The following is a 25,516-nucleotide window of genomic DNA, read 5'->3' as shown; positions in this document are numbered from 1 at the left end:
GCAGCCTTCCTCTCTGCTGCTCACACTGAATACAGGCCCTTGTTTTACTAGTAAATTCGGTCTGTAAATCTTACTTTACTCTTAGAAACACTCCTCTCTCCTCCATGCTCTCCGCCTGTGCAGGCCTCAGGAAGTGGGTGTGTAGTGTGTCGAGTTAGTTTAGGGCACAGAGAGAGAGGGAGAGAGAGGGAAAGAGAGAGCGAGAGGAGGGGAAAGGGAGGATACTGATTAAAATAATAAACAGCTGTGTGAAAGAGTGGTGCTAGTGGCCAGAGAGAAGGAAAGCAACAGAGGAAGAGAGCGGGATGGGGATACCATTTGTGTGACCCCTGAGGGAACAAAAAATCTGACGAAAAAACTTCTTTTTTAAGAAGTCTCCTCGCCCCAGAGGGGAGAGAGGATGGGATGACAAACGGATCAACCTCTCCTCCTTCAACGTCTCAAGAGGCAAGGAGATAATCGTCAGAGCTGCGACTCAAAAGAGGCCGGCGAATCAGACTCCCTGCCCAGGATCGAGACGCCGAGCCTTGAGGCAGCTCTCTCTGTGAACACGTGGCCCAGAGCTCCAGAAAAAGAATAAGGCATTCTTTGACTAAGTGGCCCAGTCATGGCAGTGATTAGGAGGGTGTGATAGAGCGAGACCAGACCGGGGCTGGAGACCCGATGGGCGGGTAGCAAGGCAGACACTGAGGTGACTCTGTCTCTACCTTTGCTCTGGGGAATGAGAGGGAAAACCATGTGCCTCTTTGTGCTGCTGTCTCGCCTCTTGAAGTGTGTAGGGTTGTGTGACTGGTAGGGATAGAGTGCTTTTTATCTAAGTAATTGAGAACAAACGCCCTGGCCCTGCCCTGGGTTGGACTGCCGGACATCGTGTAAACAGCTTCCTTCATGCCCAGAGGGGAAGTGGAGGAAGGGAAGCATAGCAAAGTTAAAGGAGAGAGCCAGAACCCGTCCTCTCTGCCAGTCGTGCGTTTTTACATCAGCCTGCCTGTCCCTCAAGACACTCCGTTATCTCCACTTTGCAGACCTCCACCCAAGATTTGTTGGATTTCCCTCCCAGTTTCAGTGCCCCATTCCTGGCTAGAGGTGCTGTGCCGTCAGCCTCTTCCCCCAAGCCGCCACTTAAACCACTTAAACCTCCAGTGGCTCCAATCGTCCTGTTTATCCAAGCGCCCAGCTCTGAAGCATGACTGCAGGGTAGCTGTCCCCCAACCTTCAGCCTAGCTGTCTTCCTGAAGAGGATGCTACGAACATGTAGCGGGATTGGGCGAACACACACACCGGCACGCATGCACGAGTGCTGCCAAGGGGTGTGTGAAGTGTGTAGATCGCCGGTCTTTGGACTGCAACCTGGATTTGACCCCATTTTGTTTGAATTTTTTACAAGTGCTGGGCTTCTTTGTGATTGTTTATACTTTGGATTTGGTATTGATCTGAGCCTAGAGCTTAAAGGTTTTGACCGTAACCACTGGAGGACTTACCTGTCTGTGCCAACTCCTTACCGCCCTTCGACCTGAATGACAGCAGAGAAGATGTAGGGACTGGGACAAGCCAGAGCACACACTCCAATATGATTGGCTTGAGCTTCAGCTTGCAGGAGCTGCTAAGGAAGTTTGAACAGGTATATGTATATATATTGATTTTGGAAGCAGTTTGATGTCAGCTTGGCCTCGATCTCACACTAGCTTTTAAATTCAGTTGTTTTTTTGTTTTTTTTAAAAACATGCGCACTGCACAGCATGAATACAAACACAGTCACCATTTATTCTCCACCTCCCCTTGTGTTTGTAGTTGTGGACCTAATGTAGTCAGCTTTATGAGGTCTGAGCAGTCATGATTGGACTCATTAAAATGGAATAATCGGTTCTGGTCTGCTTTGCTAGTTATTAGGGAGGGCTACCATGCAGAGAGAGAATTAGTGTAGAATGAGACCCAGAGCCTTGGATTGGATGTAATTTGTCAAAGTAAACCTTTACAGTAATTGTGTTATTAAAGGCTAAAGACAAACATGGCCAAGCCCAGTAAGGATCATAGTTATTTCTCAGTGTGAAACACTTGTTTTAGGCGAAATGATCGTCAACAGGACAGTGTTTATGTTTGTTTGTTCTTTTCAGCCACAGTTTAACTGTGTGTTTAATGCGTTTATCCTTCATAAAGCTCCAAGTAGTAGTTGTAACTTCAGTTTCCGTGGGAGACTGTCACATCCTATCTGCACTTCAAGCAGCTCACAGACAGCAAATCTCCATCATTCATTACAGTGCACATGAGATCCAGAACCCATTAACCTTTCTGCTGCCTTCCTACACACACACACACAAGTTTCTTTCTCTCTGTGTGTGTGTGTGTGTGTGTGTGTGTGTGTGTGTAAGTAGTGTTTTAGGGGAGTCTAGCTGAGATTTGTGTCCTGCAAGACATGTTTTCACTGTCTCCAGGATCTTCATAATTATTCTAAAGTTAAAGTCTTACTTTTTCCATCTTGCCAAATCGAGATGCTGCCCATGCAAGATCAACAATTTCATATTGAATTAATGTTTTATCAATAACCCATAAATAAAACATGGAATGATGGCAAACAGAAACCTTGCTAGCTGACACGGTGACCTGTGCCACACTAACATTTTCTTGGTGGGTGTCTGTGGGAGAGGGAGAGAGGGAGAGAGAGAGAGAGAGAGAGAGAGAGAGAGAGAGAGAGAGAGAGAGAGAGAGAGAGAGAGAGAGAGAGAGAGAGAGAGAGAGAGAGAGAGAGAGAGAGAGAGAGAGAGAGAGACTAGTCATCATACTTAAGTACCTCAGGATACACACTGACATACATAAACCACTTCCTCAAGGTAGTCTTTCACTGGGTGAAGTTTAAAGAGGGCTTTTATAAATGAATACATGTGCCTTTGTATACCCACACAGTCTGTGCCTTCTGTGTCATATGTGCGTGTGTGTGAACACACAGTCGGTCTTATTTCCAGTGGAAGTAGAAAAAGTGCTAAAGAAAAAGAAAAAGGAAGCACTTGGGTAATGACTTGAAACGCAGCCAGCTGGCTCAGTGGCAAAATGCCTCTCTGTCTTTCTGTATGTCTCTCTCTATACTTGTCTGTCTTTGCCTATCTGCCTGTCTGTCCATCCAACTGTCTCTCTCTTTCTCTCTCTGTCACTCCCTCTCCTCTATGACCTTTAAGAGGCATTTGATTGGTGTCAAAAAGCCAGCGGGTGATTATCTTTGCAGATCACAGTTGAGGGATTTGCTTCAGCCTTTGTGAAAAGTCTATTGGCATTCAGTAAATTGCTGCACTGTGACACGAGTGACAGTGGTAATTGATAGTTGTTTTGTCTGTAATTTGGTTCTTCTGTAGCTGAACTGTATTTTGTTCACTTGTCCAAGGAAGCAGTTTGCAGAGTGGCTGAAATGTCACATGTTCCACTTAAATTAGGTATGTTAGGCCCACATGTTTTGTCATGTGCATTAAACATGCATCCACTGTTTGTGTGTCCCATGTGTTTCCCTCCTTAAATCACTTGTATTTTGTGTATTTAAGTGTTGTTACGTGTGACTAGTGTGATTCAGCTGGTGTTTAACAATCCCTGTAGTACCATGTAAATGCCACTTCTCTAAGTTTCCATTACTGTCCTCCTACACTCACTGTCACACACACTGTCTGAAAAAAATTATTCTCTATTATATCAAATGAACGAACCTGATTAATTTATATATTTGTGGTGACTAAGAGCAATCTTCTGATTAACCTATTTTTGTAATGTTATTTTTTTTAATAATGCAAAGACTGATAGAAACACAACACAATTGTATTATCCTAAAGCACATCCTAAACACATTTACAGTAATTGTAAAATTAAACTTGGTTAATAGCATCATTTTCAATCTGTAATGCCACAATTAGAAGGATACACAAGCAACAACAGCTGGGGCCATTTCACACACAGTAATGAAAATTATTTTTTTATTAATATGCTATTGTGGGCTATTGGTCTCGTTACATTTCTCTCATCTACACTAATTTGGTTCCATTTGCAAATCCTTGTCTGCACTGCAGGCAGGATTACACACATCTATATGGAATTGGAATCATGTCTTTATCTGCAGTTGAAATGGGTCAAACTGAGGGGAGTCCCAGTGGAGAGAGACAGAGAAGAAGGAGAAAATGGAGCAGTTTTACGCATCTAAAAATAAAACATTTGACAGGATCCTCTGCTTGTGTTAGCCCCCCCCCCCCATGTGATTCAGCCCTCACACACAAACACTCACACGCACCCTTTGAGATGTGGTTGTGTAATACAGCTCACATACATACAAATGGTAAAATCGTGCTTTGTCACAGTGTTGAATGTGGTGGCCTCTTGTAGCCACACACACACACACACACACACACACACACACACACACACACACACACACACACACACACACACACACACACACACACACACACACACACACACACACATAACAGTATTTTAGAATAGCAGAATAGCAGAGCATTACATTAGTGTATCATACTGTATCCAAGCATAACTTTAGCATAGCCTGCTTTGCTGTAGCCCTTAGCATGAAGGCAGACATGGCTTAGGGAGTTGCTCCTGGTTGGGATGGGACTTTCAAGCCAGTGAAAGGTTAGAAGTTAGAAGAACATCTTGATAGTCAAAAAGTAGCTTGAGGACTTTCCATGAAAATGAAATTTCTCTACCCTCTGGAAATGTTGCGTGCAATGTGCCATGAAGTCCCTCTAGACGAGTCTTTGCAACAAAATCCAACGTTATTTTGGGTTCATGTATAATCAGCTGTGAAGGCCAAGACGAGTGTGAATTTCAATACTTTTTGTGATCTAAACTTGCTGCTGTCCTTGACTGTGCATTTGCTCAGAACTTCTAAGTCACTTCTGATCATTTTTCTGCGTCTGTGTATTTGTAGGACATCCAGGCTGAGATCGATGCCCATAATGACATCTACAAGAGCGTGGACGGGAACAAGTCGAAGATGGTCAAGGCTCTGGGCAGCTCAGAGGAAGCTGTGTTCCTCCAACACAGACTGGATGACATGAACCAACGCTGGAGCGATCTAAAGGCCAAATCAGCCAACATCCGGTGAGTGGAACTTCAACTAATACTTATAAGAAAATGTTAGTTTTTCCCTTTGTCAGTGCTCAAGCAAAGTTCTGCTTTTTTGTTGCTCTGAACTCTTAACCTTACATCTTGATCATAGCAGTGGTTCAAGTTGGTATCTGCCTCAATTCAACATTTTAATCAAAAACTTAATTGTACATGGCAGAAGTTCATTTCCAAGAGAGAGTATAATTCTCGCATACCAAATAAGAAAACAAAACAACCAAAAAAGAAAGCACAAGAACTCAAGGTTGCACCATTGAATCCAATCTCAAACACCAAGCCCTCAATCTCCAAGAGGCCTAAACATTCTTCTACCGAAACACTCTGGACAAGTACATGGAGTACAAATCAAGAGTTAAGACTAGTCCAAGGCCAACAGCCTCAACCCATGAAAAGAAAACCGAGTCCCATTCATGATGGTGCATGACTCACATGTCTTAGATTGAATGGAAATCATGCATGACGTCAGCACACTGTGTAGCATTTATGCAGGTGAGTTTCTGATCAACTCTATGGATTCAGTTGGCCCTGTGTTCAACATGTCTGCCATAGAGCACGGGGATGAAATACAGCTCCAAAAGGACCTACTGTACTTACTACTGTGACACATCAACTTTTAAGGACAGTGCCACAGTGAGCCACAACCTGGGCATGAATAAATAAGGGTTGGAGGGTGAAGAAAGTGAAGGTGGAAGTGAAGTTGACAGGGCCAGATGGAGATGTTCAAAGACAAAAGAGGGAGAGGGAGGGTTGAGGTAGGCAGAACAGGAGCACAACAAAGCCACGGAAGCAGGGGGAAAGGTTATAAATGCTGCAGAGGAAATTTATACCGATAGAAATAGAGAAGGTGCCGGGAAGGATTCTTTGTCAAAAAGAGATTGCTTTGAGCAGAAAAGAAGAAATGGAGGTGAGTTCAGGTCAAGCAGTTGAGACATAATAGGACGAACCTCTTCAAAGGAAGACAAGTAAGAGAAAAATAGATGAAACATTACAGATCAGTCAGCGTGTATGTTTGTGGGAGATGAGTTGCTGTGATTGTATACAGCTCATTATGCCTTAATTACAGTACATGTGTAATTAAGGCTAAATCTGTGAGCGGCAATGGGAGGTCTCTGTGCACAGTGCTCAGATACATTATGGCCGGAGGAGAGGAGAAAAACAAAAGTGCTTATCAACACATATTGCATGTATGCTACCACCCACACAATTAGCAACCAGCTGTGTTCATTTTTACAAATAACATGAACTTCAGAGGGTCAGTTCCCCTGAGTGATCAGGGAGCTGTTTTTAATGGGGGTTTTATTGTGATTTTTTGTAAGCTTTAATGTCTGTAAGCTTTAAACTAGGGCCTGATTAATACTGTTTTTTGGGGCCAATGCCGATATTAACAAAATTCCAATATTAATATACTGGACAATGATATTCTATATATACACACAATATACATAAACACACTGAAACAATGATCCCTCAAATATGACTATCTAACACTTGTGACAAAGATGTATTATATTATTGCAAACCTGCAAGGACATATCCTTGACATGTCCTCCAAAACCCTCACTGGCTACCTGTCGTTTTCAGAATATGATTCAAAATCCTCTTTCTGGTGTACAAAGCACTTGCCGGTCTGGCTCGACGGTACATCTCAGACATGTCGTCAGTTAATAACCCCAGCAGATCTCTCCAGTCAGAAGGTGGAAATCTCCTCTATGTGCCTAAAGCACTTTCAGAGTCTTTTGAGATGGAATTGAGTATTTATACATATTGCATTCTGAACTTCACCTTTCTCCAGCGCTGCATTCTTTCAAAGCCAAACTAAAGAACAATAATTTTTTTTGTTTTTTAAGTAAAGAACTTTGAATTACTTTTGTATGAAATGGTGCTATATAAACACATTTGAATTGAATATTATACAAAGGAAAAAACAATGCTACATAAGAATCTATTATATTGACTTTTCAATAGTGGCCTGTCCAGGTTGTATTGTGTACTCTTTATGGGTGCCACAAACAATATGCTAACAGTTTTCATGCTCATGTTGGCAGAGCTCATTTGGAGGCGAGTGCTGAGCGCTGGTCTCGTCTGCTGGGCCTCCTGGAGGAGCTGTGGAGGTGGATCTGCATGAAGGATGAGGACCTGGCCAAGCAGATGCCCATTGGAGGAGATGTGCCCACCTTGTTGCAGCAGCAGAACCACTGCACGGTACATAATTTTACTACAGGCAGTGTTCCTGCCACCCTGTACAAGATTTATCATACCTCATCTGTCACTCTCCAAAAGACCCTCTTTTTTTTTAAATTTACTACCACAGTCGGGTTTGATTTTTCTTTAGCATACTGTTCTTTAAAATGAAAATACATTTCTTAATCTCTGCTTTTTTTTTGCGCAGGTAAACATGCACTCAGCTCTAAACATTAAGCACCACGCTATCTAGAAGTGTGTCATCTGGCAAACAGAATCTGTTGATAACTACTGCTTTCACATCTTACGTTACGCACCCAATGTGTCTTAATGTTGCTGACATGACAAACAATCCATCCACATACTGTACTGCTACTGAACTGTAGCACCCGATTAGTTTAATTACACAAGCAGCATTTCAATCTCACAGTAATCTTTGTCAGGCATTGTCAATCAAGAACAGCAGAGCAGAGAAAGCAATAAAGTCACAAACACACTCATCATGAATGGTGGTCTCTGTTGTATAATTAAGGGTGCGTTCACACCTGACCTGTTCTGTGCGACTAAAATGAACTCTGATGTGTTTGCCTGTTTATTTCGGAATGTAAAAGCGGTTAATCAAACTCAACAGATCAGTAAATTGAACTTAACAACCAGACCCAAATTACCTGAAAAGGAGGTTCTAAGTGCGTTTTCAAAGCAGACGTCTTTGTTTGTTGTGTGAAAGCAAAACAGACACAGCCACAAGATTTCATAATAAAAGATGTGTGATTTTAGCTTGAATCCAAAACTTAACTACTTCTAAATGCATTGGCTGAGAGAGAAAAGTAGTGACTACATGCTTACCTGTCAGTCCATATCGACTTCATGCTTTACAGCTTTTTGTTTGCAAAAAGTTAACACAAACAGAACTAGGATTAGAAGTTAACACTAGATCATTATATTCATTTGCATGCTTTACCTACTTTCTATAATGTTCTTGACATCGATCATAACTGATAACCCAGACAGCTGCTGCACAGTTATTATAAAGCACTGTTGCGTAGATAGATCAGGTTACTACACACAGTTGCTGAATAGTCTGTATTCTACCACAAGAACATACTATGACTGTAAAGCAGCCGCAACAATCACTTTGATATTATTAAGCATCAGTCTGGTCAGCACTTTGTCTTCAGTCAGTTAAGATAAAGTACAGATTGCAGCAGACAACCATTACCACAGCATGTTTGATGTCTACATGGTTGTTAATCAGCAGTGTTTTTATTATAGTCACTCAGCAGTAACCATGCACCAAAACTTGTATTACTGCAAAGTTAAAGACTATTATATGAAAACCACTTCTACACATTAAATGCTCTTGTTCCAGCCATTTCATTCTTAAAATGATTGTTTTTATATCACCTTTATACTACACTGTATTTATTCTAACAAGCGATCAATACCTTCATTGTGCCCACTCGTTCACACTTCTTTTTTTCCATCCTCACTATTTTTCATCAGCGCTCCCCACTGTGTTATTTAATGTAACCACTGGTTATTGTAATAGTACATTGGCGTGTAATTGCTTTCAGATAGATGACTCACCCTGTGGCTACTGTTTACTCCCAGTCCGCTGGCCACCATTGCTGTTGATGTTGCTCTTGACATTGTAATGTGTTTCTCCACACCCTATTCATCACACTATTATTTTGTTCCCCAAAAACGCCTTGAGAGTAAACACATGCGCAGACAAGCGTGGGCACAGGATCTTAGATGCACTGAGACAGATCAGCATTTAGCCTCTGGAACGTACATACACACAACAGGCATGCACACACACACACACACACACACACACACACACACACACACACACACACACACACACACACACACACACACACACACACACACACACACACATTACATACACGTGTAAGGGTGTATGTTTTGTAATGTGATTAGTTATGTAATTATACTGTATATTACATTACATTCTCCCCTTACATTTTTCTACTTTCTAATTAAACACCAACACATACATTTTCACCTCAGAGTACAGAAGGAAGATAAAAATAGAGGAAAGAAGTTATGAGAAGGGAAGAAAAACCAAAAGCCTATAAAATATAAAAAATCCTAACTCCATCGTAAAAGAAATAACAAGGAAAAGGAGGACAAAGGCTTCAATATTAGAACAATGCGCCACGTGAATTATTGCACATGGGAAATAAAAGAAAACATGGAAAAGGCAGATAAACAGTCAACTGTTGAGACAGAGTGGGACTATTTCCAATGGAGGACGATCAATTTCTTGGCTCCTGTAATGCATGCTAAGTATAGTCTTTAAATTATTCAATGAGGAATCATTGTTCAAAAGCACAACAGATTGTGAAAAACAAAAGCCGTCCCCAAGATCCTGACTAAAGATATACTATATGTGAAGAAATATCGACGTGCAATGCCAAATCATGTGACTATTAGTTTCCTTGAGCCATAAGAGAATTGATCCTCTGAGTTTTGAGATAATGTTGAGGCGTGCTCTGGGTCTTGTACCCAACACCTGGTGGAGATGAGAGGCGGGCCTCAGCACAACAGATCAGACAGGCTCCATTATACAAGGAACAGGGCCGAGATCAAACAATGACCACAGGACAGTGCAATCTTCCTGCATCTCCACTTCCTTTTCTCATTACCCTCTTTCAGTTCTTCTGTCATTCTCTGTGGTGCCCGTCCCACTGTTGGCCTCCCCCATCTTTGCATCTCCTTTCTTTACACACCTCCTTTCTCTTTGCCTTTACATTCTCCCTTGTTCCCTTGTTCATTTTCGGGTCTTTGGCTTTGAGATCACTGAAATAGGAAATAATAGAACTGGGGAGTTGAAAGTGAGGAAGGCTCACTTTTCATTTTGACTATGTTATATTTTCTCCTTCACTTCCTTCTCCTCTGTATTGTTAATATATTGGCCTGGAGGTCTTGCCGACCCTGAGAGGGATGAGGGGGCTGAGCAGTACAAAGAGTCGGGGCTTTGAAAACGTCCTCTTGCTTACACTAACTCTAACACTAACACTAACACACACCCACACACATTTGCAAGTCCTTTGTGCTCACGCATACATACACACACTTGAGTCACTCAGTGATACACACACCAGCTGCTCTGTCAGAGTGATACAGGGAAATGTGTATAGCTATATGGAAATGGGTATCTATGAGGTAGGGAGGGCTTAGAAGGGATAAATGGAAAAACCTGTCTTTTTTTCTCCTTTTTTTTTTCTGGTTGACTCAAGGAGATAAAAGACGTAGGCTAAGCCACTTAGCCCAACAGAGAGCAACGGATATTGCAGCTATTAAAGAGTTAGAAGAAGAAAAATATGAGAGAGCAGTGGTCCGAACATTCAAAAAAAGTGATGGACAGGTAGTCACAGACAGAGGCAAAATTAGATCAAGAGAAAGAGGATGGAAAGAGGGTTGCATGTGGAAGAAATGAGTTAAGTAGAGGTGTAAAAAGGTAAATATTTAGAAGATTCTGGTGAGCTTTCACCTAATATGACTGCTCCATCATATTTTGCCTGACAGCAGACATTCATTAAGCAATTTAAAGGTGGAATGTAAGAATCATGAGAGGGAGGGGTAATGTCCTGTCTTCCTTGAGTGACTTTTCGCTCCCTCTCATGTGTATTGATCTGTGTCTGTGTTTTTCTCTGCTAAAATGGCCATAATAGAATGTGTTATTTGCACATTCAATTATCCAATAAAAGGCCTTCGTCAGTATTCAGCTGATTAAACTCATCAATCTGCTCTATTAAATTAGCAGCTTTTAGATCCAGAGGAGAATAAGAGAGAAGAGGGCACAAAGTGCTTGTGGGCATTTTTTAATGACTCTTATCTCTCAGTAACAGCTTCATCGTTAGGACAGTTCAACATGGCCATGTCAAAAATTGTGCAAATAAATATGAAGAGTAATTCTACATTTGTTTAACTTAGTTTTAGTCTCACTATGCTTAAATAGTGTATAATTAGCCTATCCAGACTGAGACAGGTTTAATAATCCGACACAGAACCCATCTTTATCATTGTGCCTGCATGATTGATTCGCACCATTTACACCTGAACGGTCAGGTCGTAAAGGAGAATGAATTGGATTAAAGTGCTGCGCTGGACTTTAGCTTATCTGTAGGGAAAAGATTCCCTTTTTTTAAACTCACAATTGCTTCATTTAGAGTAACTTTAAATTGTTTTTGTCTGCTTCCTTCCTTCCTTACTGCACTAGTTGGCAGGAGTTTCACGACAACGTTCAACTTGCCCTGACAGTCTGCAGCTCTGTGGGCTCAATACAGTTTTTTAACAATGGCTCAAATGACGTACGTAGAGAACAATCACACAACTCTATTTCTTATTTTATCTATTGTTTGACAGGGACAGCGCACATTAATAAATATTGCTGTTAATGCACCAGAGTTACCCTAGAGGCTCTTTTTTCATCTGTTGTCCCTGAACTGATATTACAAAGTCAACCTAAAAATGAATTTAAAATGACAAAGTTATTGGGATTATTTATAAGAATGCGTGGGGAATAATAAAAATAGCAACAAAGATTTAAAAAGTCATAATATGTCAGCTTCTGATTTTCCTCTCGTCACTCTGGAGCTTTTTAGTGTCTGTCTGCTCATTGTTTGATTTTTACAGCAGACAACTTTACTGTTTTAGTTCACTATCAACACTCTGATCAGTGTCATTCTCAAGCAAAATACCTTTAAACCTCCCCCCCCCCCCCCCCCCCCCACTGTGCACTACCTGCCCAGCACAAAGTGACAGACAGAAAACTAGTGATTAGCTGGTGAATACAGTGCAGCATGTAGCTGCTAAAGAGACATTTTACTCTGTTGTTGGTGGGGACCATTACATTTTCAGGTTGAATCACTTAAAGGCTCCTTCACGAACTGTGTAACTGTGTGCAGCTGCAAAATCTAATTTTGCTCAACCAACAGTAGCTCAAACATTTCCCATGACCGCAAATAGATTTTTTTATTTAAATATGATGTATGTTGTTCTATTTTTATTTTTAAGATAAACATAACAAGTTTTCAGTTTCTTGATGAATTGTAATTTTAAAAATGTTTGTTTTGTAATGCGAGTTAATTCCTTGTGTGCAGGATCCTTGAATCCTGGTAAGGTGCTTCTCTGATTTGTAGAGCTGGTAAAGTGGTCCTTTTGGGAGGCTTATTTTTTCGAAACTGGAAGAAGATGAGGGATGCAGTAAGAGAGGCTGAGATAGCAGGGTTTTGAGAGCAGGTAGAGGGATGTTTTTGCACAGCTCTGAAAGTAGCTGTTCTGATATTATCTTATCGCCACCACAGCACAGGGCATACGGTGATAAGAGTATGTTTTGCTACTACGGCCACACACCAGATGCACAGACCTGGACAGAACACAGTGATTCAGATGCTGAAATACACACACACACGCAACCAAGGTCATAGTCACTCACAGCTACAAGATACATGCCATAAGTATTGTGGCCTGACAAGATCCCCTTCTTTCTCCGGTCTTCACAAATCACACAAAGACCAGCACTGAAAATTATTAAAAAAGAAGAAGAGCAAAATGAAGATCTGCCCCTCTTTATCTTTGACATAGACAACAGTGTCTTATCACTCATAGGCCAGCTGGGATTTGCCAGGGGGAGAAAAAAAAGCTTTTTTCTTAACCTGAAAGCTGTACATGTGTTTGATATTTCTACCTCTCATGCTCCCTCTGAAAAGTGTGTTCCTGTGTGACACATAATATAAGTGTGTTGAAGTTTGACTAAGAAAAACTTATTTGAGTGGTGTTTTCGTTTGTCTGAACTGTGAGGAAAACCAATGGCTGGATGATAGAGAGAGGCTTTGTCTAACAGAGGGAATTACTTGGCAGTAGTTGTGTTGCTAGTTACAACCATCTGTAGCTGTGTGTCTGCCTCCTCTGAACCAGTAAACATTGAAGGACAGTGTTTGAAGGAACACTGCTGTCATAAAATGAATCATTTATTGCAACACATATTTAACAGTTGCATTAAGCAAACTGGAGCCAGGCATTGAAACCAGTGATAAAGGTGACTGCAGCATTGGAATATTCTTGATTTATATTAAAAGCATTTGACACTATTGACTCTGAAATTCTTCTAAGCAAACTTCAACATTATGGTGTCAGATGCACAGTGCTTAGTTGGTTTAGAAGCTTTGTCACAAATCTCAAAGTAAAATCATCAAATATGGGGTCTCCCAGGGATCCATTTTAAGACCACTCCTCTTCATTCTGTAAAATATTTTGTGAATTCCTCTAGTGTTCTATATAAAGTATTATTTACTGATGATACAAATGTATTATTATCACACAAAAATCCAAATGATCTGCAAAATGATCTGAAGGAGGATCTGATTATGGTGGATACATGGTTTAAATGCTGTAAATGATCGTTTAATGTAAGCAAGACCAACTTGAAGCACCTCTAACCTTAGATCAGTCTTTGTTTGGACCTTCTATAAATTAATCTCTTTTATAATGCAGTATTTTTATTATAGTTATGTTGAGAAACTACCGATGTAACATTAAAAAAAAATGATACATGCCATAAAGTGGCTCAAGGTTAATGCTCCAACAGACCCTATTTTCCACAGCTCCAGTCTTCTGAATTTTACTGAATGTAACATCTCTCACAATGCTTATATAATGTAGGATGTTATATTCTCAACCTTACTTCAACTCACCCTCCCTAACATACATATAAGGAGAACAAATCTTAAGAAGTAAGGAACATAAACTTGAATGTAGAAGTTTAGTGTAGTCCACAGGGATGGAATGAGCTTGATAGCACTATTAAAATGTCATTATCTGTGTCTGTTTTCAAAAAGAGCTTTAGGCTACAGTTGCTGCTAAAATATGTTTAAGCTGATATCCTCAACGGATGTGGACTTCTAAACCCGTACTCTACTCTGAAAGCCATTTAAAGTGTACTGTTATTTCCACTTGCCATACAGTATGTCTCTATTTATTGTGTCTTACCTATTTAATCAATATTTAGATTGATGGACCATTTTGTAGTACTATTTAGGGTCTTAGGTGTTTTGTAGGTTGTAAATGTTGCTGTTCCATAAGGATGCTGTTGTGCTCACAGTGAGTTAATAGCTGTACTTTGCATGAAAGTGTTTATTGTGTCAATACCAAACTAATATCAGAACATTTTACTTTCTAAATAGTAAGCAATATGCAGTGAATATTTATGAATAAATAACACACTCCATTCAGTCCCTTCTAAAGCCTAATTTAAGCCCCCAAAGAATCTATGATTGCAAAACAAAAACAGAAGAAGTTGCTGTCTGCTGGTAATTGTCCTCACAGCTTCGCTCCCCACTCCTCCTTTCCTTATCTTTGCTCCCCATACACACCTCTTCTTCCTCTTCCTCAGTCACCTCTCATTTAGTTTCTATCTCTCAAGGTTCCCTCTCAGAGCTACCTGCCTATTACCTTTCCTCCGTGTGAGCTGGAAGGGAATCATTGGAACGGAGCAAACCATTTATTAGTAGGGGTGATTTAATTTGTGTTCAGCGGGATGCCCCCATTTCAGCATGAGGGTACATTTGTCCGCATGAGGCAGTGTAAAATTGTCATTCCAGTGGTGTAACTGAACTTTTACTGGAACTCACTCCCTGAAATGAGCTTTTTTATTTATTTTGGAAGTAGTAAAAACAAAAAAAAAGTATGTGTTCATCTCAAGGCCTGTGAGGACACTGTAATTTCCCCTACTCTCATACTCCATTCTCCCCTTTCCTTTCACATCTCTTCAAATCGTGCCGTACATCCGATACCACTGAACCCAGCACGTGGTCATCTGCCGCTCCATCAAAGTTGCGTGCACGAATTAAAAAAAACAGAACTTGGCATCTCATTTTCGCCGCCCTCGTCTGTTTGATAAGCCTGATAAGTGTTAGACTTTATCAAAGCAAGCTGTCCCATCTAATCAACTTGCCTCACAGCGACTTAAACTACGTTGCCTCCCCAACAAAGCAATCACACACTCCGATAGGCAATGAAGTCCCCTGGGGTCACGCTTATATTAAAACAAGAATAATTATACTGCTACATGCTATCCTCACTCCCTCTTTCTAGTTTTATAGCCTGCTTTGAGCCGTGGCAGGCTGACTAGTTGACACTTGTGTATGAAAAGTGTTCATTATCTATTTTTTCTCAACTATAAGCCGTCAAATGTGGTAATTTAGGCAATATATTTATGTGGTAATTTGACTATCGCAGTGGGAGAGAATGAGCTGGATATGTTGCTAGCCTGCTCTGTAATGGCAATTCCTGCAGTGTTATAGCACCCAGGAATTCACTTTGCTTTGGGGATAACTGTGCTAATTTCAAACCGACCCCAAGGTTTGACCCCCCACTCTGGCTTTCAATCACCACTCTGTTCCCCCTTGCTCTCATTCCCGCTGCCACTCCTGCCGTAGCTGCTCTTGCTCTCCCTCTCTTACCTCAAACATGAACATAACCTTAATAAGAGGAGAACGGGCAGAGGAAGTGTTTTGTTATTCATCTAATTAGCCGCAGAGAGTGTTGTTTATCTCGTCCATAAGCCGAACATAAACATCTGCTCTCGGCCTTCGTGTCTTATGTGTGCGTGTGCATCGTTCGAGTTAGCCACAAGTGCTTCTTCCGTAATGTAATGAAAGCCGGAGCTGATTTAAACAGAGCTGCTTGATTAGTGGTTATTTTTGGGAGGGTAGGGGGTGTTGGGGGGGGGGATCTGGATATAACACCCTTTTCAAAATACGCCAGGTTCACTTGGAGTTCAATGGCACTGACCAGATCAGGAGCAAGAGTCAAACATGCACATACCTGCAGAGAAAATGCATTAATTACACCTTTCTCACATTAACATAAACTCTTGAGATAAACTCTGCTAACAAACGCTTTCTCTTTCTCATTGCTCGTTCTGTCTTCAGTCATTACAGACTTGATTGGATAGTGGACACTTAAAAAGTAATTTGCTTGTCACGATACTAAACGTTTAATGCAAACTGACACTCCTTTAACCCATTGCTCTGCATTTGTCCTGCAGGTGCTACGGTCAGAATTGAAGGAACGTGAGCACTTGGTGGTCACGACTTTGGACCAAGCCCGGATGTTTCTCGCCGAGCAGCCCATCGAAGGTCCCGGAGAGCCACGGAAGAACCTGCAGCCAAAGACTGGTTTGTGCACGCAGTTATATAAACGTGTTAAACATCATACAACATTATAAAAAAATGTGAAGACCTAGAAACCTATTAAAAAAAATATTACTAAAACTACCACTATCGTACCACTAATTAAACTGAATTCAGACACAGATAGCTGAGGTAAAAACACTGCTGTATATAGTGAATAGGGTGAAATTCCATAGAGAAACAAACGAGGAGGGAAGATAGTAGACCAACAAAAGCTAGGGGGGTGTTGAGTGAAAAGCCGGCAGTCATAGAGAGGCAAGGAGACAGGAGAGATATGATATTGTCAACAGTCTCTCCTGGCAGGCAGTCATAGTGTTGCAATAGAACCACAGACCTAGCGTTATGGGCAGGCCTGGCACCTCTGGGGCCATCCAGGAATGTGGCCCTCCTAGGAGAAATCAGTATCACGGCCATTTTAAGGGTTATTGAGGCTCAAGCACTGGGCCTGATGACATGAAAGGGCCCACTAGGCTCAGGGGGAAGAATAAAATAAAAGTCACAGGAAGGAAAATAAAAACTCCTCTCTGGTTTGTCCATTTCTTGTTTTTGCTTGCCCGGGCTCGAAGATCAAAAAGTTAAATAAAAACGGAATGTTTCACTTAACATGTAGATGGAAAGTGATGATGTTCAAACCCAAAAAATGCTCAGCCAGTTACTTTCCTCTAGTGCGGGACTGCAGACTTAAAAAGACTCCTTTTTAACCAGCTTAGTGTACCAGATGCGTAAACCACTTAGATATACACAGCAAACCTGTCTGGCTGTCTTTAAACCAGCTGTGAGAAGTTATTTGGCCCAATTTTGAGGTTAAGTACCCTTGTAACACAATTCACTAAAAAGCTGGTAATACCAACATGACAGAGCATCCAAGAATAATATAAACACCGACTCATTCAGCATTCCCTCTCTTAGATGCGGCAAGGAAGTCTTGGTTAAGTCAGCACATTTCCCTTCAAACTAAAACCCCTCTGTGTAAATAATTAAACCAACCCAGGGGGCTGTGTCTGGGTGTGGCAAGACTTCAGAGCGTGGACCGTCAGGGCTGTTGTCTGTGATCTTTTCTACAGTTATCAAAGCGTTGCCTCATTGTATAAATAGATAAAAAAGCGGATTTAAGATCAGAGACTGCACATGTAGTTAAATCAGAGTCGCTGGGATTTTGTAGAAGGACACTGTGATACAATCTTAACAGCTAATCATCATATATTCTCTTTCCCTTCTTATTTTGATGTGTCTATGACAGTAATTGACCTGTATTGTTTCTACTCTATATTCATTACAAATGATGGACACTGTCACACATGAGGCTGAGCAGATCAGTCTGGCTTGTGTGCATTCATGGGAGGGAAGGAGGGAGGGAAGGAGGGAGGGGGAGAGGAGAAAAATTCAGAAGTGCAACAGGTGAAGATGGTAATTCAGTCACTACCCTGGAGATGAGACCTCATAAAAGCTTTTTTGTAGATAAAGTAGGTAGCTGGGGAACAGTTACCTCCTCTTCCTTCTCCTTTCTTTATTTTTTGTCTGTGCCCTCTGATGTGTGAAAATGATCCAATCCTCTCACCTTCCATACATTCCCCAATCTCCCCCAAGTCTCTCTGTCCCACCTTTCTTCCACCTGTTTTTCTATCCCTTCTTCCTTTCCCCTTACTTCCTTTTAGTATCCTTCCTCCCTTGTCTACTTTTCTTGTTCCCTTTCTGTTTCTCTTCCTTTCACTCTTTCACTTCCTGTCCCACTTCCTACACATCCAACCACACTGTATTCTAAACCTTTTTTGCTTGCCTACTCCCTCGCTCTCCTCCCTCTACATCTTTTAAAATCAAACAAAGAACATACAAATCACAAAAGAAAGTAATATGTAGGAAGAGGAAAGGACTAATTCAGTACCTCAACCTAAATAATACAAAACAGCCTCCACAGTGTCAAAAATAAAGATGGATTATTGTGTAAATGTTCTACTTGCTTTAAAAAAATATGTAACTCAAATGAGTCTCATGATTTCTATACCTTGTGAAAATCTCCTTCTTCTTCTTCTTCCCTCCAGACCTCACCCCAGAGGAGAAGGCTCGAGGGTTGGCCCGGGCCATCCGAAAACAGACGGGCGAGGTGAGGGAGCGGTGGGAGCGTCTGAAAGGGCACGTGGGTGGCTGGCACAATCAGGTGGAGCGAGCCTTGGAACGACTCCAGGAACTGCAGAGCTCCATGGACCAGCTCGATCTGCGGCTGACTCAGGCGGAAGAGGCCAAAGCTACCTGGGAGCCTGTGGGCGACCTGCTAATCGACTCTCTGCAGGACCACATCGAAAAGACCATGGTGAGTGGGAGAGGCAGCAGTGTATCGCTTACCATTGACATCAAGACATCAAGTCAGGAGTTAGACATCCCATTCCACTGTGCATGCAACACTGAGTCAACATCAACAAACCACTTCTTTTATTTGACTTACAGGATCTTATTTAAGTCCACTGATCGTTTAACTTTAAATCATTGGTGCTGTCCTGTGTTTTTGTATATGCTACTCATCACATCCCATTGGAGGATGTCTTTTTCCCCAAGGAGGCCTGGCCAAGTAGCAAGCACCACATTTAGTTAACAAGAGGGAAAATTACTGCATTTCTTAATAAACAGTTAACAATAAATGAAAGAGTGACAAAGGAGAAATAGAGGACAGAGGAAAAACTGTCAAATCATGGTTAACAGGTTGCACAGGGAAAGGCAGCTACTTCACTGTTGCATTAGATTAATGTCACAATTGTCTCCCACAGTACATCTCTTAATATTCATGTCATGTAGGGACCCACATGAGATAAAACCGATTAATAGATTACATTACAACCACAAATTATACGTTGCAGCTATGTGATATGCACAGCCACCAGTAGACTTCATATTATAGCACTACTAGACTCAATTTAAAACTTGATTGATCTCCAATTAGAGATTATGAGGTCACCACAGTAAGCAAAAAAAGATGAACAGAATTAATTGGTATTCTGGTCGTCAGTTATTCCTTGTGAAAGCGCAAACTTCATAATTAAATAACGAATTTCATTACGTTTATAATTGTATTAAAGTTATGATATCAATTATTTAACTAGCCGCAATATCAAACTTTCTGCTCAGACATTCAGAGAGGAGATCGCCCCGCTGCGTCAGGATGTTCGGATCGTGAATGAGCTCTCTGCAGAGCTGACACCACTGGACATTCAGCTGTCCTCCACTGCCTCCAGACAACTGGACCAGCTCAACATGAGATGGAAACTACTACAGGTAGCTGAACTATTCCTTCATCGTCTGCAGATGTTGAAGCACTTATGGTTTTTACACACACATGGTTGATTTTTCTCGTGTTTTTTCTGCCACTTTTCTTCCTTCCTTGTCAACACTTGCATAAATTAATGTTGTCTTCAACATACCTCGATATTCCCTCATTCTACTGCCTGCCTCTGTTGTTTTTATCGCCATCTGCCTCAGTTTGTCTTGCCGTGCGCATGCAGATTTTACTTTGTGTCAGCCAAACACACAAGGGACTGAAAGTTGTCCCTCTACCTGTGTTTTATTTGAACACAGCTCCGTGCTCGTTGCCACACTTTGTCACTACACATCAATGGAAACGATCCTCGCGGCACACCCATCACATTCTTGGCTCTCGACGCTCTTGAATGTTGTACGGTGCGGGAATCGCTGAGTGCTTCTCGGAGTGGAGCGTGTCTCAGCGCTAGAGGGGAAAGTCGTGGAAGAGTCTCTTTACAAGGCCTAAGAGCCAGAGAGATGATGTTAGTTGTGAATAAAGAAGTGAAATTGTCTTCCTTAACTCTGTATGCGAACAAGAGCACAGTGTTCTAATTCAAGTCAGGGAATCTGAAGAATTCTTTCAGACATGTTCCTGTCCTGATGTCAGGTGTCTAAGTTGCCAGGTTTGGGTTTTTTTTGTTGTTTTTGTAAATGTAAAGAACATCAAGCAGCCACAGATCTGCTATGATTTCAAAGATATCTTCATGGAAACGTATATTTTATAAAAGCTATTTGAAGTTTTCCTTCTGTGCAGCCACACAGCGTTGTTGCTGTAGATAAATTACATGGCAACGTGGGCAGAAAAAAGCAAAATAGGAAGAAAAATTGAAATCTTAGAAATAAACCTAAAGTCATTCTTTTATAAGTGTGATACTGCAGCAAAGGGAAACTGGGTGGCTGGGCTAATTTGTAGCCTTGTGATATTTCCCATGTACTGTACAGACACCCACTAATAGTCTCACTGCCTGGAGAATAACCATAACTCAAATACTGAGTCAGAGGAGGGCAGAGTTTCAGTGGACTGAACACTTTGTCTCACTGTTGTCATCTCTTTTTTTTTTTTTTTCTCTCAGTCTGTAGGAAAGTGACAGCATCACAAATAAGCCAGATCTGACTGTGTAGTTTGATGATTTGGTTTTCATATGCAGACAGCTCCCATTTTCCTCTCTGTGGGACAATGGCCACAATAGCCATTAGTGGCCAGAAAGAAACCGAGCTATTGGCCTTTCTGTGCCTATTTCCAGGATCCCTGTGTAGACAGATATGATCTGGTTGCCATGATGCCTGAGGTGTGTGTGTGTGTGTGTGTGTGTGTGTGTGTGTGTGTGTGTGTGTGTGTGTGGTGTGTGTGTGTGTGTGTGTGTGTGTGAGCCCAAGCATTACAGACTGCCAATATCATCCTGCTGGTCAGACTGATGGAGCAAAGCAACCCCACAGCCAAGCAGGGCACAGGTGCACTGCCTGAGAGCTCAATACACAACTTTCACATGTGTGTGTGATTGATTACTTGAACCTCTACTAAGCTTCACCTGTCACTGAAGGGGCTGCATGCAAGAGTGAACAGCTGAACTATTGTTCTCTTTTAATTCTTTTTTTTCATAATTTACAGTATAAGCAAACAATTATTTCTCGTAATATCATTTTGTAAAAATAAAGGTATTATATAAGAGAAAAATAAATCTGCAGAATGTTTGCATTGGCACATTTTTAGGTCTTATCCTGATTTTGATCATATTAGGGGTGCAATGTTTACACTGAACATGAGAAACCATGTGATTTTGGTGTCATCCAGGTTTCTGATTGTCTGTGTCTTTGCAAACAGGATTGTATTCAGCCTCTCTCTCTTTCTTATTTGTGCTTCAGCTTCAGTTACCTCAGCAATTGAGGATGAATTTAGTTAACGTTTTGGCAGCCTGGACTGCATTTACCTCTTTGTTTCTGGGGTTTTTGATATGATCACCAGTAGTGGAAGACGACAGCATCGATACATTCAGTCTTCTGCAGTGTCACTGTCAGCATTTCATTTTAAATTCAGTGTATAGATTAGGATGACATCATGTATCAAGACATAACCTGTTCATAACAGGATGTCAACACCAGACATGCCACATTTTTCAATTGTCCATCCCAGTCACATCTGGCAGAAAAAATAGGCATTAGTTTGGATTAATACAGCTGTCTTCGCTGACCACATAGTTGCTCACAATTGTAACCCAAAGCATATTTTTATACTTCAAGTCTGGTCCATTTTCTTCTGACTCACACATGTAATTATGTATTGCATTGAATGGTGAGCTCCCTTAAAAGCACTCTGAAGTTCACTGCAGTACTGTTGCTGACCACATCTACTTTAGACACTGATGCAAGACTTCCACTTTTGTTGCTGGCATGCTCCTTTCACTACATAGCGGGGGGTAGCAGCAGCAGTGTAAGCTGCATGGGTATGAAGAATGGAAACAATGGGAACTAGACCCTCAGGGGTAAATTCACTTTAGTTCAGTTAGTTCAAACTGATATTCAGATGTGCTGTATAATTCTATACAATGCTGCACACATCAGTGAACTCCTAGATGGCGGGATGTTAGATAATGTAGCATAACTCAGTATGATACAGTAAATGTCTTTATACCTCAGTGAGAAAAAAATCTCCTTGAGCTCAGGGTTGTACAACAAATCCACTTCTAACTTAATTGCATTGAAATTGAATTCATCCCAACCATGACGCCAGCTCCAGCCACAGCAATTTTTTTTCTTTTTCTCTGTGAGTACAACTTTCAGGCCCACAGCTAACTGTCTCAACTGTCTCTCTGTCTTCTTGCAGGTGGCAGTAGAGGACAGACTGAAGCTCCTTCAGGAAGCCCACCGAGACTTTGGCCCCTCCTCCCAACATTTCCTCTCCAGTGAGTACAGAACCACTTACCTTTCTCTGGAAATTAGATCAATTTGGGGGACTTCAAGTTTGTTTCCGCTTAGTTACACTGGTTCACATCTGCTTCACTTTTTCATTTCCCATCTTTTCATCTTCACCCATTGTCCATCTGCTTCATATGCTCAGTGGATATGCGTGTGCATGTGCATACTCACATGCACAATTTGCAGACGAGGCATTTTACTCTTGAATAATGCAAAGCTTAATTACAGTTCTTCACAGACTTCCTCCTCCTCTACCTCTTTAGAGTGGTCATTAGCAGAGAGAGACAAAGCTAAAGAGAAAAGACAAATGCGGGACTATGAACATTAAACAAAGCAGCCAGTCTCTCAGTCCCCATTTCTCTCTTTATCATAATTTTCTATAATCATACAGCCATTAGTTTCCCCTCTGCTTCACCTGATTTGCTTTGCTGGCTGTCAGACACAGAGACAAAATGAACAGTGTTTGATTCAGAGCAGGTGGTAAGCTTGGCCGCAGTGCTGTGTCACCAATAGACGCGGATTTACTAAGTAAGCCCTGCTGAGAGCTCAGCAGCCGTACCAGACAAAAAACAACTGTTTCTCCTTTCATCTTCCTAGAATGATGACGCTATCTCCTCCATCACACATTCACTCTCATTACACTAGTAGCTTAATATTCCCTCAGGGATCAATAACGTACTGTATTCTTATCTTGGCCTATCCATCTACTATATCTCCCAATCGCACTTAATCTCTTTCTCTTACTGTCTTTTCATCTCTCTATCTGTGCATAAAGCTGTGTCAAGGAGGCGGGAAAGTGGGAGGGCGATAAATCAAGAAACATTTCCACTCCGTATTGCTCTTGAGAGCTTCTCAAATTTGATGTTGGTGTTAATACTGAATCAGCTTGTCATTTTTTAAATTTCCCATTCCCTTTGTCTGTCAGTAATTGTTGTCACTGTTCATACCCACAAAGATTTCACATGAATCTTGGCACCTTTTTCTACTTTTTTTTTCATTTGTCTTTTAATTTCCTTTCATGCTCTCTTGTCTTTGTTCTCCCTCTTTCTGCTTAGAAAACAATACCCATTTACTCCCCCCCCTTCTTCTCCATTTCTTAAACAGTAAGAATCTTCCTTATATACAGTACAGTAGGTGGACTATGTTTTTATGGAAGTGGTAGATATAAATTATTTCAAGTCGAGCTCTGAATGCTAAATGGATTTATGTGCTGCAGGGTAAAATTATGCAATGTTTATTAAGATGGTATTTTGATTTTGACTGTTAAACTTTTTGTCTCTCTCTCCTTTTTCATCTCGGTGTCTCTTTATCTTTGTCTCTCGCTCTGCAGCTTCTGTGCAGCTCCCGTGGCAACGTGCAGTTTCTCAGAATAAGGTTCCATATTATATCAAGTAAGTGCTGAGAAATTGCTTCGATTGTCATCTTTGTGCCTCGGTATAAACTGTGTGCATTTGTTTTTGCATATCTGTTAGTGTGTGTGTGTGTGTGTGTGTGTGTGTGTGTGTGTGTGTGTGTGTGTGTGTGTGTGTGTGTGTGTGTGTGTGTGTGTGTGTGTGTGTGTGTGTGTGTGTGTGTGTGTGTGTGTGTGTGTGTGTGTGTGTGTGTGTGTGTATAAAATATGGTGATTATACACTGGTAAGGCATTCAAGGCAGAGAAATCATTGTGTTGTCTGTATAAATGCTGATGTTTTTAAATCCAGTTTTCCTTTATTTTTTGGTGTTTATCTGCATCTTCTATGTTACTGGTTTTTAAATGTTGTTTTTGTGTATGACCCTTTATTAAAATGCAGTGTCAGCCTGTTAAAGGGTGCTTGTTTGTGAGTTGTGAGCAGTTAAAATTGATTTTCCCATCTCAGTTTTATTTAGGACTGAAGAGGTAAAACTATATAGACCTTCAAAAAAAGCAAAAGTTAGAGAAAAAATTAACACAATGTTGTGAAGAAGAGTGAAGTGAGGTCTTTTTGTGTTGTTTTGTAATCTACCCCCGTAATGATATTGTACATTTGTTGTCCCCTTGTGGGTGGACAGTATAAGACAGTATATTGCACCCAGAGTTTTTGATTTTGAATTGCAAAAACATTCATTGCATACTGTAAAATGGCTCATGAGTCATGACTTATAGTATTTAAATATTTTCAACCTTTTCACATTCTGACCTCTAGTGACCTCTCCCATACATCATCCATGAATAGTCAGGTAGCCATAGCTTTATATTTATTCTGTCCACATCATTCATTTTGCCCACTGTTACAAACTTCTTTCTGCCAATTTGCTCCTATGTGTATATTAATATTCAAGCTTTGTTACTTTTCTCATTCAATCTAACATTAGCATCTCCTTTTTGAATAGATAATACCTGGCTGAATCCCATGACAGTTTCCCACATTGTTCTAATAGTCACTATTAGCCTCACGTCCTGCTTCCCATTTTAATTTTTGTCAAATTAGGCCAAACAGCAGGTTTCTATTTAAACAGGCAGAGAGGAGACCTATGTCGGTAGGTGCTTTTCTTCTGTTTAGGAAATATCAGTTTGCAAAGTAAGATGGACCTAATTATCCAGGAATCCTCAAAGCGTATGTCAGTAAAGTGCTGACTAATGCTGACCTGAACTCACCTTTGTCTTTGTCCGATGGGGCATCACGTGTTCAGAAAAATGTGGGTAGTAGTTTGAGCTATCATTTGTCAGTTGTACTTTCTTTGTTTCTGTTGGAACAGTGTTACAGCCTAACTTTGTGATTTAGGATGATAAAATTGGAGTTTTTTTATAGGCTGCGCTCTTAAATCGCTTGATG

The 25,516-nt window shown here is 41.0% G+C and overlaps 1 protein-coding gene across 1 annotated transcript in view; it reads left to right on the top strand.

Moving 5' to 3' along the window:
- The window catches only part of utrn (utrophin), a 179,929-nt gene that overhangs the window by 101,875 nt on the left and 52,538 nt on the right, over positions 1 to 25,516 (top strand). Inside the window, exons 57-63 of the mRNA XM_062437479.1 lie at positions 4,919 to 5,091; positions 7,161 to 7,317; positions 16,379 to 16,508; positions 18,563 to 18,831; positions 19,641 to 19,787; positions 22,633 to 22,711; positions 24,055 to 24,115. Coding sequence (XP_062293463.1) covers positions 4,919 to 5,091; positions 7,161 to 7,317; positions 16,379 to 16,508; positions 18,563 to 18,831; positions 19,641 to 19,787; positions 22,633 to 22,711; positions 24,055 to 24,115 — 1,016 coding nt within the window. The remainder of the gene's footprint in view (positions 1 to 4,918; positions 5,092 to 7,160; positions 7,318 to 16,378; positions 16,509 to 18,562; positions 18,832 to 19,640; positions 19,788 to 22,632; positions 22,712 to 24,054; positions 24,116 to 25,516) is intronic.

The sequence above is a fragment of the Scomber scombrus genome, chromosome 17 (assembly GCF_963691925.1).
Source record: "Scomber scombrus chromosome 17, fScoSco1.1, whole genome shotgun sequence".
NCBI classification, from domain to species: domain Eukaryota; kingdom Metazoa; phylum Chordata; class Actinopteri; order Scombriformes; family Scombridae; genus Scomber; species Scomber scombrus.
The sequence above is the reverse complement of the archived record's forward strand: the minus strand, read 5'-3'. Positions and strand labels throughout refer to the sequence as shown.